Here is a 22735-nt window from a genome sequence, read left to right on the forward strand (position 1 = left end):
AGATATATTAACGAGGATTTTCGACTCCGATTATTAAGACATATCCTGCAGAAAAATAGACTTCCTTATCTACGTCTAATATAACATAATTTAAAATATTAATCATCGTTGAGTTGTTATGCAATATAAACGCTCCTTTTCAATTATATTTTTACCAAATAATATACATATTAAAAATATATATATTCATAAATATTTTTAAAAATCCCCGTTTAAATTTCAAATTCTCGGCTGCGGTGCATCATACTCGTCGTATCATAGACTGGTAGAAAGGTTGGGCCTGGTACCATGGACCTAAATTCTATTCGGCCCTCTACAAAGTCTTTAAAATGGGCCTTTTAACTGTGTTTTAGGCCTTTTCCAAGTCGGCCCAAAAATAAACGAAATGGGCCATGGAACCGTTCAATGATTATTGGATGGTAAGGTGAAAATATATTTTGTATTTTAAGTTGGGAATCCTGAGCCGTGGCCAAATTCATGGTAAAAAATGTCATAAATTTATAATTCTCGCCAACACTTATTTTACATAAATTATGATGGAAGGAGTCTATTTCCATTTTTTATTTTTTATTTTTTGGAATATAACAGTTTAAACGAGATGGTAGATTCAAACTTACGTCATTTAGGGAATCAAACCAAACTGCTCATGCTCTAGCTAAGGAAAGTATCAGGATGGGCCGCTCGTTTTTGTGGCTTTCCAATTTTCCTTTTTTTCTCAATCAGTGTGTGGAAGCTGATTTGCAAAATCATGTAGCCTTAATGGCAGTATGAGTTTCTTAAATATATCTGCTATTCTTAAAAAAAAAAAAAAAACTTTCGTCATTTAAGGGAAACGACTAATGTTGATGCAAGGATTTGATTATAGTCTCTAGTGTCAATACTTTCGGCGAACACCTGCGCACAAAGAAAGCTACACACTGGAACTTAAGTTAGCAAAGAATTTTGTTGGATATAGTAAAAATAGATTTGTCAGTGTATATCATATTGCTCATGTCTCTCCTCTTATTTATAGAAAGAGTCTCCTTAGATTGGTTCGGTGAGTCAGTTCGATTGGATTTAAGTTGACTCGAATCTGGTTTGGTCTTGTTGGGTGGTCTGACTCATATGATTTGATCTAGACAGCTTGACCTATGTTGCTTTCCTAAGTTCAGTTCGTAGGAATAGAATAATTTCATCAATAACAACTAATATATGACTAATACATAAATTAGTTGAGTTATACTTATATCTATTAGTAAGCTCTTTTATTACCTTTTTATTTTATTCCAATTCATACAACATAGAAAAAATACTAATATATACTGAAGTTTAGTAGAAAATTATAAGATTATTATTTTCTCTAATTTTTCTTTTAAAAAAGAATGTGTTATGTGGAATAAGGATAAAAGGCAAGTAAATCTATTACTATACTAATTTCTCTTGGGGGACTTTGTTTTTTAGTACCATAAAAAGGATGGATTCAAACCTTTAAACTTATATAAGATTTATGTTGTTGGAGGTGATTTTTCAGACCCTATGCATCAATGTTTAGTAGGTCAGAAAGAGCGTCAAGCTATTGTTATGACTTCATATAGAGATCAAATCTCAACAAAGGAAAGTCATCGGCTCGATACTTCATAAAGGTCAAGTTGACCCATACAAAGTTAATTGTTCGGAACTTCATAAAGTTCGTATCGACGAACTTAAATCAAGAAAGGCTAACCCTCGTAAGTAACGAGACGATAATCAAAATATTGGCTGTCGCAAGCCAACAACTGTTTCCCCGACGAGATGTTGTGATTTACAGCTCATCAACCACTGTCGGAAGTTCAACTTCTATAAATATAGAGTTATGCCTTATATTCAGGGATGTGAAACTATTTTCTCTTCTGCAATAGATCGGATTTGTATTGACTTAAATGTCGAAGTTGTTTACTCTCTTTGGGTAGGTCTCCTAGTTTGTCAATTCGAGGTCCGAGCTTTACAGAAGTTGATCAAACACAATGAGTCAAACTACAGTGAGGTGGTCTTTGTTAATATTTCTACGTAAATAGGAAAAAAACTAATCTCAAAGAAGATATTTTGAAACTTTTTTTTTCAACTTTAAATAAATATAAAGTTTATTTTCAATATTTTCACAAATTATACCTTTCATTTTACTCTTGATTAATGTGATTTACATCTTGATAAGATTTTGCTTTGGTTCTATCGCCTAATGCATGCCAAGTATTATAATTATATATTGTCATTTTTCAAGATTTTTTTTATTTATTAAAAAGTAAAAAAAAATAACAATAAAGCCAAGGATGTCCACACTGTATTTTGGAAAGATTATAATAGGCCATTAAACTTTAAATTTTATGTTAATAAGTTTGCCTTGTTAACCCTATAAATTTAGTATTTATGTCATCAAATACTTTAAAATTGTCAAATTAGTTCACTGTAATCTTTAAATAAAATAGTAAATATGCAATCAAGACATTAAATATGTTAGAGAATGATGTCAACCTACTAAAAGTTCAAAAATCTATTAGAAACTAAATAGATATGCTAAAAAAAAGACACTAAGAAACTTCATTTTTAAAAAGACCGACTATAAATTGAAACAATCTTTGAAAAGTTAGAAACCAAACTTATTTAACCTAAATTTTGGATAGTTTTTTTAGTACAAGATGCGTGGATGGGAGATCCAACTCACAACCTTTGGTTGGAGATATATACCAATTATCGATAGTATTAATTTTGATATAAAATTTACCACAAACTCAGTTTACTTTTTCGTGCTATTTTGATTCACATCATTGAAGTTCATTAATTTCTTTTTTTAGTTCCACAATAAGTAGAGTGGTGATTCAAATCTTCCATATTTTTAGTGGATGGTATATCTTTTAATGAGTTGGATTATTCTCAAGTTATTTATTATCAAGTTAAAATTAGTTAAATAAAATATTTCATTTGTATATATATTTTTACTTGTATTCATTAGATTATTATACGCTCATAACTTCCATTTTGTCCCATCCAATTTTGTTAAACTTGCTAATGATCCATATTATTTTGGTAGAAAATTGTCTTTATTTTACTTCTTTCTAGTTATGCTATATAAAATTCCCTCACCAAATTGACATGGACTTAAAAATAAAAATAAAAAATTTAAATTAATAAGAAAATTCCTCACGAAAATTCAAATTTAAAATTTAAAAATAATACATTTTTTTAAGGTGATTGGATTGTGATAGGCACACGTGACTTCTTCTTTTAAAGTCTAAGTTTTCTTGCCTCAGCCATGATTCTTCATGCCGAAACGATCTCACAAGACATTTTTGTTCTTTCACTTCGATTTAGTACATTGTCCGACAGACTCCACGACATCACGCCACATTTCACGGCTACCTTAAAGAGTCGTTGAGGCCCTTGTTGGAAACATGATCAGAGACTCCCTCTATAAATAGAACTAATTTCTTCCGTTCTAAGGTACGTGAACACTAAATTCTCCCTCGAGTTTAGTTTGACAATTCACTGACTTTGGCATCATAGTGTTTGTTCTATTTTGCAGGTCCTCTGTTCGGTTTTCTTAGCTCACAGTCTAGTTCGTCCTTGCCCATCCAACGTTCGTAGGATTGAAAGATTTCTTGATTCAACAGTTTTGAAATTCGACCATAACATTTCAACATTTGAAGAATGATTTAATGTTGAATTTCAAAAACATTATTTTTAGAATAAGTTTCATTTAATACGTTATACATTTTTTAAGTACAATTAGTGAGTAGAGAGATGGAAACTCATCATATTAGTTGCAAATGTAAAATTTCAACTATGAACTAAATTCATGTTCCTCACATTATACATTTAAGACATTTAAAACAAGCATTATTTTGTAAATAAATTTGAAAATAAGCCTCGTTAAAAAAAAATTCCCCGATAAATATAGGACACCTCATTCCAAAAAATGATAAATAAATAAAAATAAAAATAAAAATAGTACGCGAAACGATAAACTTGAAGCCCATTGGGAGCCAAGCTTTTTCTCATTTCCCAAAATGTCCATGTACTTTTACGAATTTACAATTCTTGCCGGTCCTTATAAGTTCCGTGACAGTCTGCAACAGAAGCAAAAATCCTGCGCCGTCGTCACTCCCGAATTTCAAAAATGGTCGTCGGAAAAGAGAAATCGCCGATGGGGAAGGAAACCGCCGAGAGCGAGAGCCAGAACAGAGCGAGACTGGCCATTCTAGAGCTCGCTAACATGATCAGCGTTCCAATGTCTCTCAACGCTATCGTGCGCCTCAATATCGCCGACGCCATCTGGCAAGAAGGCTCCAACGATCCGCTCTCCGCCTCCGAGATTCTCTCACGCGTGCTTCCGTCCGGCGGCGACGCCGACAATCTCAATCGCATCCTCCGTATGCTCACTAGCTACGGAGTTTTCGAGGAGCATCTCAGCCATAACTCATCGGAGCGCCGGTATTCCCTCACCGACGTCGGAAAAACGCTGGTCACCGATTCCGATGGCCTCTCCTACGCGCCGTACGTGCTTCAGCATCATCAGGTGCGTGATTATGTTGATTTCAGATTTCAGATATAGATCGATTTCGATCCCTCTGTCCTTTGGCTTTCTGAGCGAAATGTGATTCTGATTCTGATTTTTTGGCGGTGAACAGGACGCGCTGATGAGAGCGTGGCCTAGGGTGCACGAGGCAGCGAGTGACGCGACGACGGAACCGTTCGTGAGAGCGAACGGTGAACCGGCGTACAGTTACTACGGGAAGAGGCCGGAGATGAACGAGTTGATGCAGAGAGCGATGTCCGGCGTATCGGTGCCGTTCATGAAGGCTATATTGGACGGCTACGATGGCTTCGGAGGGGTGGAGAAATTGGTGGATGTGGGCGGGAGCGCCGGCGATTGCCTGCGGATGATTTTACAGAAACATCCCCACATTAAGGAAGGGATCAACTTCGATCTGCCGGAGGTGGTGGCTAGGGCACCCAGCATCCCCGGTGAGCATTTTTGGTTACCGTCGTGTAATTAAATTAACCTTTTTAATTATCATTATAATGCCTTTTCTGTTTAATTAACAAACAAAAAGGAAAAATGTGACTCTGGAAGCTAAGAAATTTTGAAAAATCAGGTTCGGATTTGAATTTTTAATATGTTTGTTTTTCACTTTCTTATAGAAAACATATACTAATTCTTAATCAAATTTCTAAAATAAAATAATTTTTTTAGAACATTAAATATAATAAATTCTTAAAAACAAATGTTGTTTAGTTTTTAAAAGTTGGCTTAAATTATAAAAATAAGTAAAGAAAAAAAATTACAAAGAAATACAAGCTTAATTTTGCTTAAACTATATATATCATTCATGCGTATATAATATATGTATGCACAAGGCAGAGTGCAATTGGTGGTCCCTTTCAGCTTATCATAATTTTAAAAAGAATATATAAAATATTTATAATTTATAATTTTGTAATTTTCCTATCTTCTAAAGTTTTAGGATGGAAAGATATATACTTGTAAGAAGTTTGAGTGTGAAATTTTAATTTAGGGGGTCGGGAGGGTATCCCCATTAATTCCGGCCCCGTTGGGAATTTTTACCCATTCCCGTCCTCGCCCCCAAAATTTCGAGACGTTACGGAGAATTCCCAATCGGGTATGGGTCCTCACAGGAACTCATCCCGGACCTAACTTTATTTTTTTGAATTTTTATTTCTTTTTATAGATTTATTAATATGTATTGAATTTAAGACATTGAACATCTTTTTAAACGAATTATAAAATAGTATAAAAATTAATATATATTATTTCTATTATTAATTTATTATATGTAAAAATATAAATACTAATAAAATATTAAACAGGCTAGGCTGGCGACGGAGACGGGACGGAACCTCCCCGTCCCTACCGAGGAATTCTTAACCTGATTGGATCGGATCGTGCATATATTTTTACCATCTCCATATATAATCAATACTTTTCCATGTGTTTGGGAAGTACTTCTGAAAAAGACAGTTCGATTAATAAAGTTTTCGTGTCAATTAGAACCTCCAGTGTCCACTACTTTAATTTAGGTATAAGAAATTAAGGATCATTAATTTTTTATTTAGTCTTTTAAGCTTTTAAGATTTCCAATTCAATCTCTTGGCCTATTAAATTCTTTAGTTAGGTGATTCCACAATAAATGTTAAAATTTATATAAAAAAAATAATAAAGAAATTGTACAGCAAATCATAGTAAGCACAATTTAGAGATAATTGACATATATCTCAAGTCAAGAGGTTGTAAGTTCGATCTTCCACCTCACATATTATATTAAAAAAAAAAGAAATGATATATTATTGAATTGTTGTTTTATTAATATGTTTGGATATGCTATCAGAAGAATACCTACACATAAAAATTAATTGATCATGGCTAAAAATATTAATAAAACAAAACCCATCAACTAATTTATAAATTGTAAATCATCTTTTTTTTTTCACGAAATTGTAACTTTTAATAGATCAATTACAAATTATATAAAATATTAGGGATGATTTTGTTTATTTAGCAAAAATTAACTTCAAATTAGAAAAATCAAAAGGAGTAATTGTGTTCTAAAATGACAGGTGTGACTCACGTTGGAGGTGACATGTTCAAGTCCATCCCCACCGGTGACGCTATTTTCATGAAGGTACGTAGCTTTTCTTTTTCTGTAGAGGAGCAGGGGAAATAAAGATAAAATTAATTAATTTTTTTTTGAATGAAAATATAAAACTTACATTACTCTACATAATAGAATAATAGAAAAAATAGAATAAATAACTTTCAATTTTTTAATAATAGTAATTAAGAAGATGTTAACTGAGCAAAATCTAAGTTTTATATTTATAAAAAAATAAATAAAATTGTTCCACTTCTACCCCTCTACCAATGAGTCAATGACCCCGTGATTGGTATTTGAGTTACGTGTCGCACGCTAAACCTCGCGTGTGGTGTACTAGCCAGGACCTATCAATCAGTGTGAAAAGTCAAGAAAGTCCTTCGGATTGGTTAAGTTTGGGAAAGTTTAAATTTGTGAAATTTAGATTTGCTTCACTTCATACCATTTTTAGTTTTTCTATTATAATAATAATAATAATAATAATAATAATAATAATAATAATAATAGAACTATATTATATTGATTATAAAATCATACATAATTTTTTATTACTAGTAAATAAATATTTATAAAACAACATAGAGAGGTACGGTATCGAACAAGTGAAAAATAAGGTTCGCCTTTTAGAAAGGAGTGAAGAGAGAGCTCAATTAGAGAGTGCTTATATTTTTAGTATTACAATATAAATATTTGTGGTGTTAAAATAGTTGTTATTACTTTGACAAGTTTGATTATACTATACAAGTTGGTAAGAAAAAATGTGTTAGAAAAAGATATGTTGAAGTAAAATAGTTAGATTTCTTTATTTTAAAGAAACATATAGAGAAATAAAATGCGCCAAGAAATGGAAATGTTTAAATTGTGATAGATTATGATGTGGAGTGTACTAAAATAAGAGAGAGTTTGAAATTTATTTACCCTAAAAGTCAAAGATAAAATTTAGATATCTATCGGTATCTAAATTTTGTTTAAAAGTCAATCTAAGCAAGTTCAAATTGATAAATCATAAAATATAAAATAGATCCATAAGAGTGATAGTTTGATCTCTTATCCTATAATTATTAGCTCAAATAAATATTTTAAAAGTATTTTTTTAGTTATACTAATTACTTATAAGACATAGTTATATTTTCTAAGGTTGATATAGTAATTTTGGAGCTTTTTTTTTTAGTAAAACTTCGTTTGTTGTTATTATTTCCAAACTTTGAAAAACAACAAACATAAAACAGTTGGCACACTTGTTCTAAAAAGAGAGAAAAGACAAGACAAATAGTTATTAAATAGAAACATGTACTAGAAATAATAACTAATCAAAAATAGAAAATGTTACTTAAAATTTATATTTGAAGACTTTCACTCTATGAAGTATGATCCCTAAATAGGGATGGCAATCAAATGGGGACGGAGATGTATTGCGGATCCCGCGTGGAATTTTTTCGTCTCGTAATTATTTTTAATTATTTAAAAATATATATTAATTATTTATTTTTATAAATATATATTTAATCAGTAGGGGTGTGACTTGGCCGGGACTGGTTGATTTTTGGACAAAACTGAACCGAAGATTTTCATTTAGACTCAGGTTAGGTCTTCTTCGGGTTTCTCTCTCTCTCTCTCTCTCTCTCTCTCTTCTTCCTTCACTATTTCCTTCTTCCTCCCTTAAATCAAGAAATTGAAATAGATTTTCACCTCTCCAAATTCAAATTCATCAAGTTGGATTCACAGATAGAATTTCTTTTTGGTTAAATAAAGTATTCAAATTCAAAATCTCTTTTCATTTGGCACATTCCACCGAAAACAAAGTTATCAAAAAATTATAAGAGAAATAGGGTGAAGAAATTGAAACTGAACCTATTCTTCTGCTGTTGGGATGCATCGCGCGCCACCGTTGCTTTCTGTAACGTGTCGCCTTGCTGAGAGAGAGAGAGCAAGAGAGCAAGAAAGCAGTAGGGTACAAAACCCTCGGTTTGTCGGGTCAAAACCAACCCGAATCGACCACTTTTAAAATTGAACTGACCCAATTCGATTTGATTTGATTTTTCGAGTTGATTCGGTTCTTTAGTGGGACGAGGAATGTATTTATCGTCCCCAATATTAAAACCTTCCCCGTCTCCATTTATAATACGATTCCTTATCTCGTGAGACTCGATTTTTGACATCTCTATTATTACCAATGGAGAGTAATTAAGTAAAAGGTGTAGCTTGTATTTGAAGTGGAACAATTTTTTCGAGTCTAGAAAGTTTTGTAGTGCTCCTTTCTCAATTTGTCTTATATTGCCATTAGATTTATAGGGACCAGTGAGTCAATACATTACAAAAATAACCACACTTAGAAATCATTAAACTTACTCACCTAGTTAAGTATATAAACTTTGTTTTCCAAACTTTTGATTTTGTGTAACGGAAATGGGGCAGTGATTATCATTTGGGGTTTTATAGTACCACGAACCTTACCCTATGATTTTTGGTTATAGGGATCTACTGGGTAGTCACGTGACCTGGATTCCAAGTAATAAAAATAAATAAATGAATTCTTAATATTATATCAAGTTAAAATTTTCTTAATATTTCCACTTAATTAACTTTGGTTAGATTTAGTAAACACCAAACGTTTATATTAAGCCCATAACACTAATGAAGGTTTAGGATTCAACTCATATATTTGATTATTTTTAATAAGTTCTGAATCAGGATTGGAATTAAAATGTTGGGAATTTTCAGTGGTGAGGTTCTGTTTGTATTTTGCAGTGGGTTCTGTCTACATGGACAGACGAGGAATGCAAGATTATCCTGGAAAACTGCTGCAGGTCTCTCCCGGCGGGAGGGAAACTGATCGCCTGCGAGCCGACGCTGCCGGAGAAGACGGATGACAGTCACCGGACACGTGCCCTTTTAGCCAACGACGTATTCATCATGACAATTTACAGGGCCAAAAGCAAGCAGAGAACTGAGGAGCAGTTCCGGCAGCTGGGCCTCTCCGCCGGTTTCTCCGCCCTCCGACCATTCCATATCGATTACTTCTATTGTTTGTTGGAATTCCAAAAGTGAAGGTTTGAATACTCTTTTCAACAATTTCTCTGCCTGTTTTAAATAATATTAAGACTCAGGAGTTAGAATCTTCTTATACTCTGTTAGGTTACTCTATGAATTGAAAGTTTAATTTATAAGGATACCCTGCCCTGCCCTAAATGAAGAAAGAAAAATAAAAAAGGTGCAAATAAGGTCCTTTCGTTTTGACTGAAGACACCCAAAATTTTTATGGCTTAGGGAAGATTTTCTAATGAGATTGACTATTAGGTGGCGTGATGTAGCAGTTAGATGAAGGGTCAATTTTATGTTTAAATAGAATTAAAGATGACTAGACTTGTGAACCTCTCTGTGGTTGGTTGGGTTAAAATTAATGTGGATATTGCTTGCAAATTGAAGAAAAATTCATTGGACAATCATTAGAGACTGTAGAGGTGCTGTACAGTAGTTGAGTTTCAATCTTGTAGTTGCAGAGGTAGTAGTTGTACATGAAGGGTTAAAGGGGCAATGAAAATCTCTCTTTTGTTAACTATTGAATCAGATTCCCTTTCTTCCATTTGGATGAGGTGTTGGTTGATGGTTGATGAGACAAAAAATCTTATGTTATTACCCTGTTTGGTAGTCTGTGGTATCTTGTTTGATTTGGAAGGACTCTTTCTTTTTTGGTTGGGTATAATTAAAGAAGAATAGAAATCACAGGGTGGTTTTATGGTGGTTCAAAGGAAGTCACTCGAAGATCGAACTAACAGATTTTATGATCATTGAGAAAATATCGAAAGATGGACCAACTCTAAAGATCGATGAATAGCAATGGGTAAGGTCATATGTGTTAAGGATGAATAAACTACCCTTCAACCCAAAAGTTTAAGTTGATTGATTGGGTAAATTTAATTCATATATTGGATATCTAACTACGGGTTTAAATTTAATTCATATTTTTCTCTTTTCCTTTTGGTTGGTGTTTATTCGGTCATATTTCAAAAACAAAAAGAAAAATATCTGGAGCTCTTTTTTTCATTTTTTTTCACATGTGAGGATGAGGAAATTCGAACTCACGGTCTTATGATTGAACATTGATATTTTAATTCGTTAAGTTATGTTTAGGTTGGCTCTATAGAGCCTTAGTTGGTACCATGATTTCAATTTAATTAATGACATTTTTCGTGGGCCAAAAAGTGATTCTAAAAATACTTTACTTCTCAATTATATGAACCTTTTAATGTCTCAAAATAGAAAATTTCATAGTTAGGGATGTAATGTTACCCTCCTAAATTTTAAAAATATTTCTATTATATACAAAATAATTTTAAAATGATAATAAAATTTTACTTTGGCTTGGTGGTGCATGCCCCAAGCCTCGTGGTTCAAGCCTCCTTTGTTTTTGTTGAAATTTACTACATATTATAAAATATATAAAAGGGAAAAACATTGTTCTTTCTTTATTTTGAGAAAAGGGAAAAACAATGTTGATTCTTATCTCATGTGAGGCTCGAGCTACCTCTAGAATTGAAAATTCTCTTCATATAAATATATCAAATTTTAAAAGAAATATAAAAAAAATGTAAACAGTAGATTCGTCGAATCATGTACTTGTAAATTATTTTTAGAAAATTTTAAATAAAACACTTGGATAAAATTTTTGTATCCGCCACTAATTAAGATGTATATCTTAAATTGAAAGATTGGATGAATCCTTGTTCTAACGTAACGTGGAACTTAAAAAAAAAGCATAGTATATTATTATAAAAAAAGCATAGTATATTATAATAAGGGAAGAAGATTATATTATTTAGACTGAAATACTATTTTAGTATTTACTTTCAAAATGTTCATTTTGATTTATATATTTTTAATTTGGTTAATTTTAATTAATATACTCTCAAAATATTTATTTTTGTCAATGTTATTTAAAAAGTGATTATTTAGGTTTTTTTTTCTATCACAGTTACCATACAATAGAACTTTTTTTAAAGCAAAAGTATCAAAATAAACCTTTTGAATAAAACAAGTCAAAATAGTTTTTTTTTTAACTTATTATTTATATTTATTTGGTTTGGAGATTTGAGAAATTTTTACCGTGTAGCGAAAGTTTGGTTGGGTGTGCGTGTGGCGGGTGGACCAAACCTCCACCCTCTGCGCAGTGAGCCTTGTCTTCTTCCCATCTCCGTGGGTACCGATGGTGGGTTCCTCCTTGCAGTTTACAATCTCCCATGGAGCCACAATTTTTGTTGGATAACATTTTCTATATATCATCTTCCATTTCTAAAACTTGAAGGAGACAACAAGATTGGAGAGGAAAATTACACATTCTTTATGAATTGGGACAATACTAGTAGTGAGGATGATTATCTATCTCTGTCCTTATTAGCTTTGTCGTTTTTGCTTATCTAGAGTAATCTTCCGTTTCTATTTTGACAAATTAAAAAATTTATTTTAGGAAGTCTAAAATCATTTTGTTTGATTAGAAAAATGATCAACTTTGCGAACCTCAGCTCGAACTAAGAGATGTTCGAAGGATGAACTAGATAGCTGACCTGCAAAACAGTACACATTCTGATGCTAAAGTTAGTAGCAAGCCGAACTAAACTCGAGAGAGAATCTAGTATTCGTGCACCTTTTAACGAAGCAAATGAGTTCTATCTATAGGTGAGAGGCTCTTTAAGGTTGCTGTGAAACTCAGAACATGTTGTCGTGGAATCTATTGGAGATGGAACTGAGTCGAGGTGGAGCAATCAGTTCAACCAATGACTTGGGCGACCACCAAAGAGATCGGCTCGACCAGAGGAATCATGATCAAGGTGATGCACATCGTTGCTTCGTATAAGCCACATGCACCTTGTATGATCCAATTATCTGATGCCATGTATGAGATGAGAAATCACCTCCAATACATTTTAAATTGATTTTTAAGGTATCATTGGACGGCGAGTTTGAAAAATCAATTATATTCAAATCTCCTTTTTACAAATAACTCATATTACTATCACTCTCAAATACACGCAAATACTTAGAAAAATAATCAATCTTAGCTTTTAACCTACTCAAATTGAGTCTGTAAGTTAACTTTTATCTTCATTTTTTAATTCATTTCAATTACATTATGTAATTTTAACTTTTGTCCAGATATTATATCACAAACATGGGACAGAAATCCGAATTGACGACTTTTTTAATTATATAAAAATATTTTAATTGTTTAGTTATGATCAAGTTCTATATAAAAACATGAAACTAAAGACTTGTTAATCTCTTTGTATTTGATTTATCAAGCACTAGATTTTCGTTAAAGCAAATATGCAAATATCTTTTCTTATGTAGAAAATTTTTTCGTATCTTTTGAGCTGAACACTGAGAGGTTGGGAGATGACAAAAACATTGTTAAAAGATTTTATTGAAAACGTGATGAAACATCGAGAAAAAACAGATTTTTAGGGTCAAATCAATACGTTCAAAGAGTCATTGATCTCATAAGTAACATACCATTATAAAATTTCTAAAGAGTGTACCAAAGATTGAACTATGTTGGAATTAATTTTATAGAGTATAATGAATGCCATGAAAGGCCAACGGTAGATAATCAAAATAAAAATTTGATCGTTTTTTTCCCTTCGAAATATTCATGTGATTTCAATAAATTCGTTATTATTAAACTCAAAGGAAAGAAAAATATAATAAAATAAAAAGGCGAGTCGGTTTCAATTCGGTGCGCCCGAAAAAACGTCAATGGCTTTTTACCGACTCTCGTTACGTTTTATGGGAATTTCGAGGATATTTTTTTACTATATTATTCAGACCTATAACACAAAGACACGTGTACGAACCAGTTGTCTCGTCTTATTGGTACCACGCGTCGTGTATTTAGCGCGAGTACACGAGATTAGGTATTCGCAACGGTTTGTGAATAATAAAACGATTACGGCTGTTTGCGGGATATGCCATGGCTTTTCACTGTATCTGCCATGGCTTCACTGTATCTTCACCAACTATAAAAATTCCATTTCTCTCTCTCTCTTGCTTTTGAGAGTTGCACATGAAACGCTTGGAGATGGTGGAAAATAATGCAACACCCTTCGCAACAATGACCAGCTAGCGAACGCTTTCTTTGTCTCTGTTGTCTTCTAGCCATAGTTTTGATCACTTTTTTGTTTCCTTCTTTTTTTTTTATTCTCTCTCTCTTCTTGGTAATGACAATGATGATGATAATGGGGGAACGATTGGAGGAATTTCTGCACCTGATTTGATAGAACAAGTGGGGTGGGCGAAAGAGAGCGGGGGAAAATGTTCAGGTTGCACAAGAACCGGCAAGCGAAATCAGGGGAGAAATTTGATTTCAAGCTCTCTAACTTCAAGGCAGTCCAGGTTGGTACTCTTTTTTTGTATTTTGTTTCCCTTTATTCGTATGGCATTTACTGGAGTTGACTTCCCCCAAATTTTGGGATTCGGAATGAGCTCTCCGTGTGATTGGGGCATCTCATTCCGCAATGTTTAATGATCTTTCTATTGGAAGTAAATTAGATGGAACAGTTGCGATTGGAAAATTTTGTCGAAGGGTTTTCTGGGGTATGAATTCGGGAGAAAATTGATACGTTCGGGGCGGGTTCCTCATTGGAGATTTAAGATGTATTCACCGAATCAGTACAGTTCTGTAATGGAAGTCACATTTCGATTCAATTGGTTGGGATTAGGATGAACAGAAATGGAAGTTACTAATTTACTACACACTATTTGCTTTTTTCATTATTACTTTCTTTGGAACCTCGGCTTGAATGTGCGTTATCATTTTGGTGATAACTGATGATCTGACTCTCGGTCAGGTCTACAGTTATCAGTCGCTGCTGAATTCTGATTAATGCGATATTCAAATTCTGGATTTTCCCTGTGGTAAGAATCATTGTAGAATTCTTTTTGCAGGTACCTAAAGGTTGGGATAAGCTATTTGTATCTGTTGTCTCAGAGCAAAATGGCAAAACGATTATTAGGTCAAGCAAAGCATCAGTTCGTAATGGAAGTTGCCAGTGGACTGAATGTGTATCAGAATCCGTCTGGGTTTCACAAGATGAAATTTCAAAAGAGTTTGAAGATTGTAATTTCAAGCTTGTTGTGGCCATGGTACTGCTGTTTGTCTTTTAAAACAAGTGAACCATTTTAGCCTCATTATATGCCCACTATGTTGTTCTTATTAGCAATTAGCTGCTATTCTGTAATTTTGCTTCTTCTTGTTATTTTTTCTTCTTTTTTTGTTTAAAACTTTTTGGACATTGATTGGAGAATGCAAAGATGAGAAACTCAATTGGACGACGACTACTAGGTCTGATTTAAACTGAATCTTCAATCACAGGGATCGGGAAGATCTAATATTCTTGGAGAGGCCGTGGTTAATATTACAAAGTACGCGGATTCTAAATCTTCTGCCGTCTCACTTCCACTAAATAAGTGCGATTATGGGACCATGTTAATGGTAAGTTTTACAGTGTAAATATTTATGTAGGATGGAAGTTAGGTGTTTTATCTTTCATTCTTGAAATTAATACTTGGAATGAAATTTTGCAATTTGGTTCTTCAGTTTAGAATTATCTAGAGCTATTGATCAGGAATTTCATGTAGGAGTTCAGGCTTCAAAAAGTTTACTTCTGTGTTTTTTTTTGGCAGGTAAAAATCCAGTGCCTAACTCCAATATCAAAAGTAAGGTCTGTCTGATGGGATGGCGTTGTTCATATTGTAAACTCTTGATTATATGTTTGGTTTTTAAGATTAATGAACTACTTTCAGGAGTGGAGATTTAAAACAGACCAATTCTCGAAAAGAAGACTTGAAGAAAGATGGTCATGACTCAGATAGCTTCTCAGATAGAACAGATAGCCAATTGTCAAGAAGTATTGGATCTTCCTCTGGTGTAGATCTATACTCTAGCTTACACTCAGGAGAGGCTAGCAGCAAGGCAAGATCTCGTATTTTGTTATCACGTTTTTTTCTGTCATTATTCAGTTATGTTACCTGTTTCCTCAAGTTTCTGTCATTATATTTTGTTTTGACCATGATTTTAGATTACCATTTCCATTCTTAGATGCTTCGCATATTTGGTATTTAAGAAAATCTAGTGTTCTTTTAACTTCTCCAACTCCATACTCTTAATATCAAATGAGAAGATCTTTGAGGACAGAGAAAAAAGGCATTGTTGTTTAGTTAACAATTTTATACCACAAGTGAGATTTCATTTTTATCCGTTGACTTGAAGTGACAGAAAAGATGTACAATAGAAAAATTGGGGAATTGACGTACTTGTGGAAACCTCATGATTCTGTTATTTGTCTACAAGGAGGGAAAATTTTATTCATGCAGGAACCTGTTATTCATCTACCCCATACTATCGTGTCGTTACATTAATTGATTCACATATTTTGCGAATATGCCACAAAATACACCTCGCTAACTAACATTGTAACTGACGTATTTTCTCATCTGCATTTGTAGGAAGCAAGTTTCTCTGCTTCCTATTCACAGCTCAGCAATGCTTCATCTGAGGTTTATGAATCTCTAGAGAATGACGCTGCAAAAAACAATTATGGCGATATTCAAAGACAAGATTCGGCGAGCTCACATTGTTCATCACCTAATTCTGTAATTACTGGTTCAGGTAATTACTCCCAAAATGGATGTCAAGTTTTTTGCAATTTCATCTTCAAGAACGTTTCACTTCTGATATAAAAACTTTTTGGAAGCAGCTGAAGCAACGACTGTTGCGGAACTTCGTGCAGAAGCTAGGATGTGGGAGAGAAATGCCCACAAACTGATGGCTGAGCTCGATCAGTTGAAGAAAGAGCTTTCAGATCAATCCCATAACCAGGAGAGTTTGAATATTGCACTCTCAGCAGCAACTGCAGAATGTGATGATTTGAGAAAAGAACTTGAGCAAATGAAACAGTCGACTGGGAAGTCAACGCAGAGACAAACAACCATCGAGGATTTACCATATCAAGATGGTGAACCACGTATCCTAAATGAATTGCAAGGTGAACTTAAGTTCCTAAAAGAATCAAATGCTGATTTATCTCAGCAGCTAAATAGAAGTCAAGAATCAAATGTTGAGCTTGTGGCCGTTCTTCAGGAGCTTGAATCAATTGCTGAAAATCAAAAGTTGGAAATAGAGGAACTTTTGGCACAGCACAGAGAAGACAATGATAACGAAAATATTGTTCGAGAAAATAAGAAATTGATGCTTCAGTTGGAGCATGTCAAGGAATCAGAGAAAAATCTTCAATTGAAAGTAGAGCTACTGGAGAGAAACTTGGAGGAAACAAAACTTGATTTACAGAAATGCAAGGTATCGAACCGAAGATTCCCTCAGGATACAGATAGGGAATTCGGTAGTAAGCTACATTCTGTAGACACAAATCTAGTAAAAGAAATTGAAATGTTGAAAGAAAAAGTGCAGGAGCTAGAAAAGGATTGTAATGAGTTGACAGAGGAAAACATGGAGCTCTTGTACAAGCTGAAGCAAGCAAATGACGATTCTAAGGGAGAAGTTGCGGATTTTGACTCCACGGATGGTGACCATTTATCTAATTCTTTTGTTAATTTTGGATTCGACACAATAAAAAACAAACATTCTAAACAAAATATAGAAGGAAAATTGGAGGAAAGTCCAAATTTGATTGAGAAGAACGACAGTCATTTCAATAAAAAACTAGAGAGTATGATATTTGAACTGGAAGTCCAAGTTGAAGAGCTGAGTAGGGAATTGACTGAGAAAAAGCTGGAGATTGGAAAACTTGAGTCTAGCATGTTGTCCAAGGATGACGAGATTAAGATCCTTGGAGATTTGCATAACAAATTGCAAGTTAAGTATTCTGATCTTCAAAAAGAAAAAAATGATTTGCGAAATGAAGTAAAGGAGCTTAGCAACAGTGTCGATTTGCATGTTTCTGCAAACGAGATTCTTGAGAGCAAATCTTTGGAGCTTGAACGTGAAAAACTAGAACTTGAACTCCATATATCTCAGATGGAACAAGAACGCATGCAGTTGTCAGAACGCATATCTGCTTTGGAATCTCAACTAAAATATGTGACAGACGAGAAGGAGAATGACGCGCAAAACCAGTGTGCAGAAGCTCAAGATCAATGTGAGTACCTGCAAAGAGAAAAAAGGAAGTTGGAAGCTGCTGCTGAGCATCTCGTTGAAGAACGCAATTTGCTTCAGAAATCGAATGGAGAGCTGCAGAAAAAGAATTCCGAGTTGCATGAGAGTTATTTCCGCTTGGAATCGAAATTGAAGGAGTCGCTTCAAAGGTATGCACAATATTTCAGAAGGGTTGATGATTTCGAGGAATATCTCTCTCTTGGGTTGGAGGATTTTGCCTCTAAAGAAAGATTCCTATCTTCGGAATTAGATTCACTCGTTGAGGAGAACATAAAGTACAAAGAGGCATCTGCCATGTTTGAGAGCATGTATAACGAGGTATGTTTGGAGAAGAATGATCTCAACATTAAGCAAATGGAATCTGATGAAAAGTTAACGGCTCTGGTCAGTGAGCTCTCATTGTCAAAACAAAACCAGGAGATACTGATATCCGACCATGAAAAGTTATTGAAGCAGGTGGAAAATTACAGATCACTCGAAGTCAAACTTGAGAACTCTGTCAATGATCTTGAAGATTTTTCATCGAGAAACAATCTCGAAGCAACCAAGAAGGATAAGGAGAAAGCGGAGGCAACTTTCGACCTGATATCGAAAGAGTGCGAAGATTTGAGGACAGAGAATAACTCCCTTCTGGAGAAGATAATAGTATTGCAGATAACTCTTGCTGAATTAGAGAACAGCAAGCTTCTGGGAACGGAGAGTGATGCAGTTGAATACCAACAGAAATTGAAAATACTGGAGGAGGAGAAAGATGAGTGGCTAAAAAGATCTCAATCCCTTGAAGCAGAACTGAAACTGTTAAAGGAGGAAAAACAGAATCAGCGGGAGTCTAGCAGTGTAAAGGTTCATGGTTTTTCCAAAACCAACGGCAAAAACATGCCCAGTAAAGACACGAAGCTTCCAAAAGTCAGTCTCTTTTACTATTCATTTAGATGTCGGTGTTGACTCCAAAACTGTTTATAAGAATTTTGACTGTTAATTGTTTGAATATAACAGAATCACAGCGGTAAGAAGAAGCCTGCTTTAAAGAGCAGCCAATCACATGAGCAAGTGAAGGATCCTAAGGACCCTAACAGTAATCAATCTCAATCTCAAATTTTGGTAATCCATAAACATCCCGCTCTTTTTGGTGCTTACATGGAATGCCCATATATATAACAGGATGCTTTTTTAAATTCTTATTTTCCTGTCTCTACAGGATGATAGTGGATATGACGAAGATTCTCATGTTCCTGAAGCTGAATTCTTTTCAAGAATTCAGTTGCTCGAAAAGGAACTTGCTGAGGCTCTGGAAGCAAAGGAGAATTATAAAGTTCAGCTGAGTAGGTATGTGTATCAGGAGCTCGGTTTTATATTTGTTACTTTACAACATAAACTGTTACACTTGGGCGTGGAATCTGCTAAATTATTCCTCCATAGCTTGCCACCAAATTCCAAGTTTTAGAATATAGCGTCTGCTTTCTTGATTTCTAAAAGAGAACGTGCCTGATCATCCCATTCCTCGGCATTAACAAGAACAATATTATTGCACAAGTTACATAATACTTATATAATAGTTTGAAGAAGCTGAATAAGAACGGTGGTGTGTATAATTTAATCATATAGTTCTCTTATATCCCATAAATATTAACTTAAAGTATGACCCTGCACTAAGAGTTGGCAGTTCTATGTAAATTGGCTGATCGCTAAACTTAGCATGTGTAACCAAAAGCTGTCGTAATCTGGTGTTAGAAATTTAGAAAGAATAATAATTAGATACTAATCAGTCAACACACCTATTTTTTGCTGACCGAATCTTCATATAAACCTGGAGGAGAAACAATGATACTTTCTTTCACTTCCTAGTGCATACACAATAATCATTATGACATGAAAGACCTTCACCATCTTCATTGCTTCATGATTTCTATCAATCTGAATTTTTCCATGTCTCTTGGCATCATATTCAGGCTTGTTTCAGATAATCAAAAGAGCAAAGAAAGATCTCTCACATCAACAGTTGAAGGTGACGGAGTGGCAAAAGAAAGATATGAAAGCATAAACTTGGCTCTTGAGGTGGAGTTAAATGAAATCCGTGAGCGGTACTTGCATATCAGCCTAAAGTATGCTGAAGTCGAGCAGGAGCGTGAGGAGCTTGTTATGAAGCTGAGAGAAGCAGCAGCGCCCAAGAACGGAAGGAGGTGGTTCTCATGAAAGTGAAAAAAAAAAAAAAAACCATGGCTTCTCTGTCCTTTGTTAATACACCAGTCTCAGGGAGGTTTCTCTGCAGTCATTTTCAGTTCTCACATCATGATTTCAATCAAGAGTCGAGATTAAATCCTATTGGAGCACTGGTATTAGGCTAACACAGCAAGAGACTACTAACATCGGAGAGCACATATGATTGTTTGAGAAGGAAGGAGGTGGAGAGTGTGATGACTAACCTGAAGCTGAAGAAATCGGCTCTGCAAGTTTCATTGATGGAAAGTCACTTTGTGTAAAGTAAAGCAATAACATGAAAGATACCACATTCTAATTCTATTTTTGACTTGCAGAAGGCTGAAATGATATACAGCTACCAATGCCCCTTTCTTTTTCAAAGAGCCATATTAAGAGTACACTACTATCAGAGTTGTAACTCTGTCTAGATAAATAGTCTACATAGTGGTGATGGCGTGATTGATGTTGGAATTTGGAGAGAGAATGATAACATGTAAAGCAGATGAGCACACTTCACTTTTGGTATCAAATAATATTCTTTTGTTGCCTTCCTCAGGTATATATCTGTCTTGCTAACCTCAGCACATGAATATGTTTTGCCCCTTACCTTTGTTGTAACGTCTAACTAAATGATGACCAAAGCCTTCTCCAATTGCAAGGCATTACGCCATAGAAACTAAAACTGAACTTTCAAGACAACCTAGTTATAATACAAATGGGAGCCGCAGATCATTCAATCATGGAAGGTACAAAGAATTTGGATGAGTTAGTTCTCCAAATATACAGCAGATTCAGGTTCCTTTTTTTCCCCTATCTACTTAGATCATTTGAAGAGACATGCTTCTGCACTGTTGATAAGAATTAACAGTGAACTTTTGAAGTGACACAAGCCACTTACATGATTCAATTGATTTAATATTTTCATCTACTATTCAAATTTCCTGTGGTTAAAAAAGATTTACTAAATGGTGTATATTTGATCATTTTGCTGAAAAGTATGTGACATTTGGCAGGTTTGTAGGAATACCTCTGTTGGTAGGAGAAACAATAGCCCAATGTAGGTTGGTTGAGAGGCAAACACAATGCAGGAAGGAAAGGAACAAAAGAAGAAGGTAGTGTTGTCACACTTGGAACAGATTAAGAAGGTGGTAAGAGTATATCCCATGGAAGATGCTGAATTTTGTTCATATTGCTTCCATTTTTCACTCTTTAATTGTTTTTGTTTTTTATCTTTGTCGTGCTTTCGGCTCACGTTTCCTTTTTAACAAAAAAGTGGCCACACAGCGCTCTTGGGGTCACGTCAGTCACTTGATTTGCCTTTCTTCTCTGCCCTGCAAATCTCCTATAACAACCAATGCAGCTTCTTCACCAAACCCTCTTTACAACCGCACCCAACCCCACCACCACTTTCTTTCATGCCCTTCAACCGCCGGCCGTCCCTGCGGCGGCCGGTGGCGGCGGAGCTTCCATTGTAGGTGGAGATGGTGTGAAGTTTGCTGCAGTTTTTCCCCCATGCTCCTAGTTGACTCAGGCTATTGAGGAGATATTAATATGAAGGTTTCTTGAAACTTTTTTTGTCTGTCTTCTTCAGTGGGGCAGAGGAAAATTCTCTCGCTTCCTCTGTTAAGGGCAACTCCCGTCCTTTGGCATTCATCAAATTTCCCAGAAAAAACAAAAAATCTCACTGTTCTTCGCTTCTTCTGATGTGGGCATCGAGAAAGTCTGCAACTTTTCGACTCAGTCACTCGGATTCTGCAGTATTGTTCTTCTTTTACTCTTGTTTTTTCTTTTTCTTGCTTTGCTTTCTTCTAATAATGCATCGCTCTTGAAAGCTCAATGAAATATAATTTGTTACATGGCTATGGCCTCTTCAATTTTATCGCTCACAGCTCTTATTTTTTAAGAAAGAACAGAAGAAATATCTCCTTTTTAACTTATTTATTTTTATTCGTAGAAAATTTAATGGTGGTTAACTGATTCTTGAATTTGCAGAAATCTGCTTCTTTTTTTGTGGAACAGATCAAATATTTAAACCTGGATGGAATTGCATTTTTTATTTAGAAAAACAAAACAGTTTAATTTGCAGGTGGAAGTGGGGGTAGGGAGGTTGATTTTACCTATGCCCCGGCCCCGCGGTGACTCACTTGGGACGGGGAATCCTTGTTTAAATTTTCCTCGAGATAGGGATGGGAAAAAATTTTCCCCACCACCTAAATGGGGACGGGGACGGGGACAGGGATGGGGAATACATTCCCCATTCCTCACCTGCCCTGTGCCATTTTTTTAATATTTATATATATATACATATACACACTAAAATAATTATATTATTTTGTTTAAATATATATGTACAAAGGAAAGCATGTATTGTTTTCTACCCACTCACCTAATATATGTATTTGAGATAATTAGACTTTATAAATTAAGCAACTAAAAATATTTATTGACAAATAATTTAAAACATTAAAAAAGAAATTTGGAAAAATTTTCAGCAGCTAACTCGATCCTATGAATTTTTGGGGAATCCCCATCTCGATCACCGTAAAATTTCGTGGAGAATTTCGTGAGGATGGAGAATTAAATGGGAGGCGGGAATGGGAAAGCCTCCTCGTCCCTACCCCGTCCATGAACATCCCTATCCATATCTGGAAGGCATTAGACAAGGCATCCATTCCGATTTTGAAAAAGAAATTTACGTTCAATAATGGCCGTAAATCTGTCGAACGCGACCATTCATTTAAAATAGAAA

General features: G+C 34.5%; 2 protein-coding genes across 4 annotated transcripts; both read left to right on the top strand.

The window, feature by feature from the left end:
• Nucleotides 1-4073: 4073 nt before the first annotated feature.
• On the top strand, nucleotides 4074-9793 carry LOC111014390 (O-methyltransferase family protein). Its single transcript, XM_022289103.2, has 4 exons — nucleotides 4074-4528; nucleotides 4641-4977; nucleotides 6589-6653; nucleotides 9372-9793. Exons 1-4 carry the CDS (start codon nucleotides 4130-4132, stop codon nucleotides 9669-9671), a joined length of 1101 nt encoding a protein of 366 aa, XP_022144795.1. The 5' UTR covers nucleotides 4074-4129; the 3' UTR covers nucleotides 9672-9793.
• Nucleotides 9794-13571: 3778 nt separating this feature from the next.
• LOC111014289 (uncharacterized) lies at nucleotides 13572-21840 on the top strand. Of its 3 annotated transcripts, none has more exons than XR_015790740.1 (11): nucleotides 13572-14009; nucleotides 14562-14759; nucleotides 14989-15108; nucleotides 15300-15337; nucleotides 15420-15588; nucleotides 16122-16284; nucleotides 16373-18693; nucleotides 18784-18888; nucleotides 18986-19113; nucleotides 19737-21134; nucleotides 21260-21840. XR_015790740.1 is itself a non-coding variant. In XM_022288962.2 (10 exons), exons 1-10 carry the CDS (start codon nucleotides 13929-13931, stop codon nucleotides 19978-19980), a joined length of 3567 nt encoding a protein of 1188 aa, XP_022144654.2. In that variant the 5' UTR covers nucleotides 13572-13928; the 3' UTR covers nucleotides 19981-21840. The 3 variants fall into 3 exon arrangements, 1 of the variants encoding a protein (XP_022144654.2); XR_002601812.2 differs by having other exon boundaries at nucleotides 19737-20781; nucleotides 21000-21840; XM_022288962.2 differs by having other exon boundaries at nucleotides 19737-21840.
• The last annotated feature ends 895 nt before the right edge of the window (nucleotides 21841-22735 follow it).

This window comes from Momordica charantia, assembly GCF_013281855.1.
Source record: "Momordica charantia cultivar OHB3-1 chromosome 5 unlocalized genomic scaffold, Mcharantia_2.0 BLBB01000005.1, whole genome shotgun sequence".
Lineage (NCBI taxonomy): Eukaryota > Viridiplantae > Streptophyta > Magnoliopsida > Cucurbitales > Cucurbitaceae > Momordica > Momordica charantia.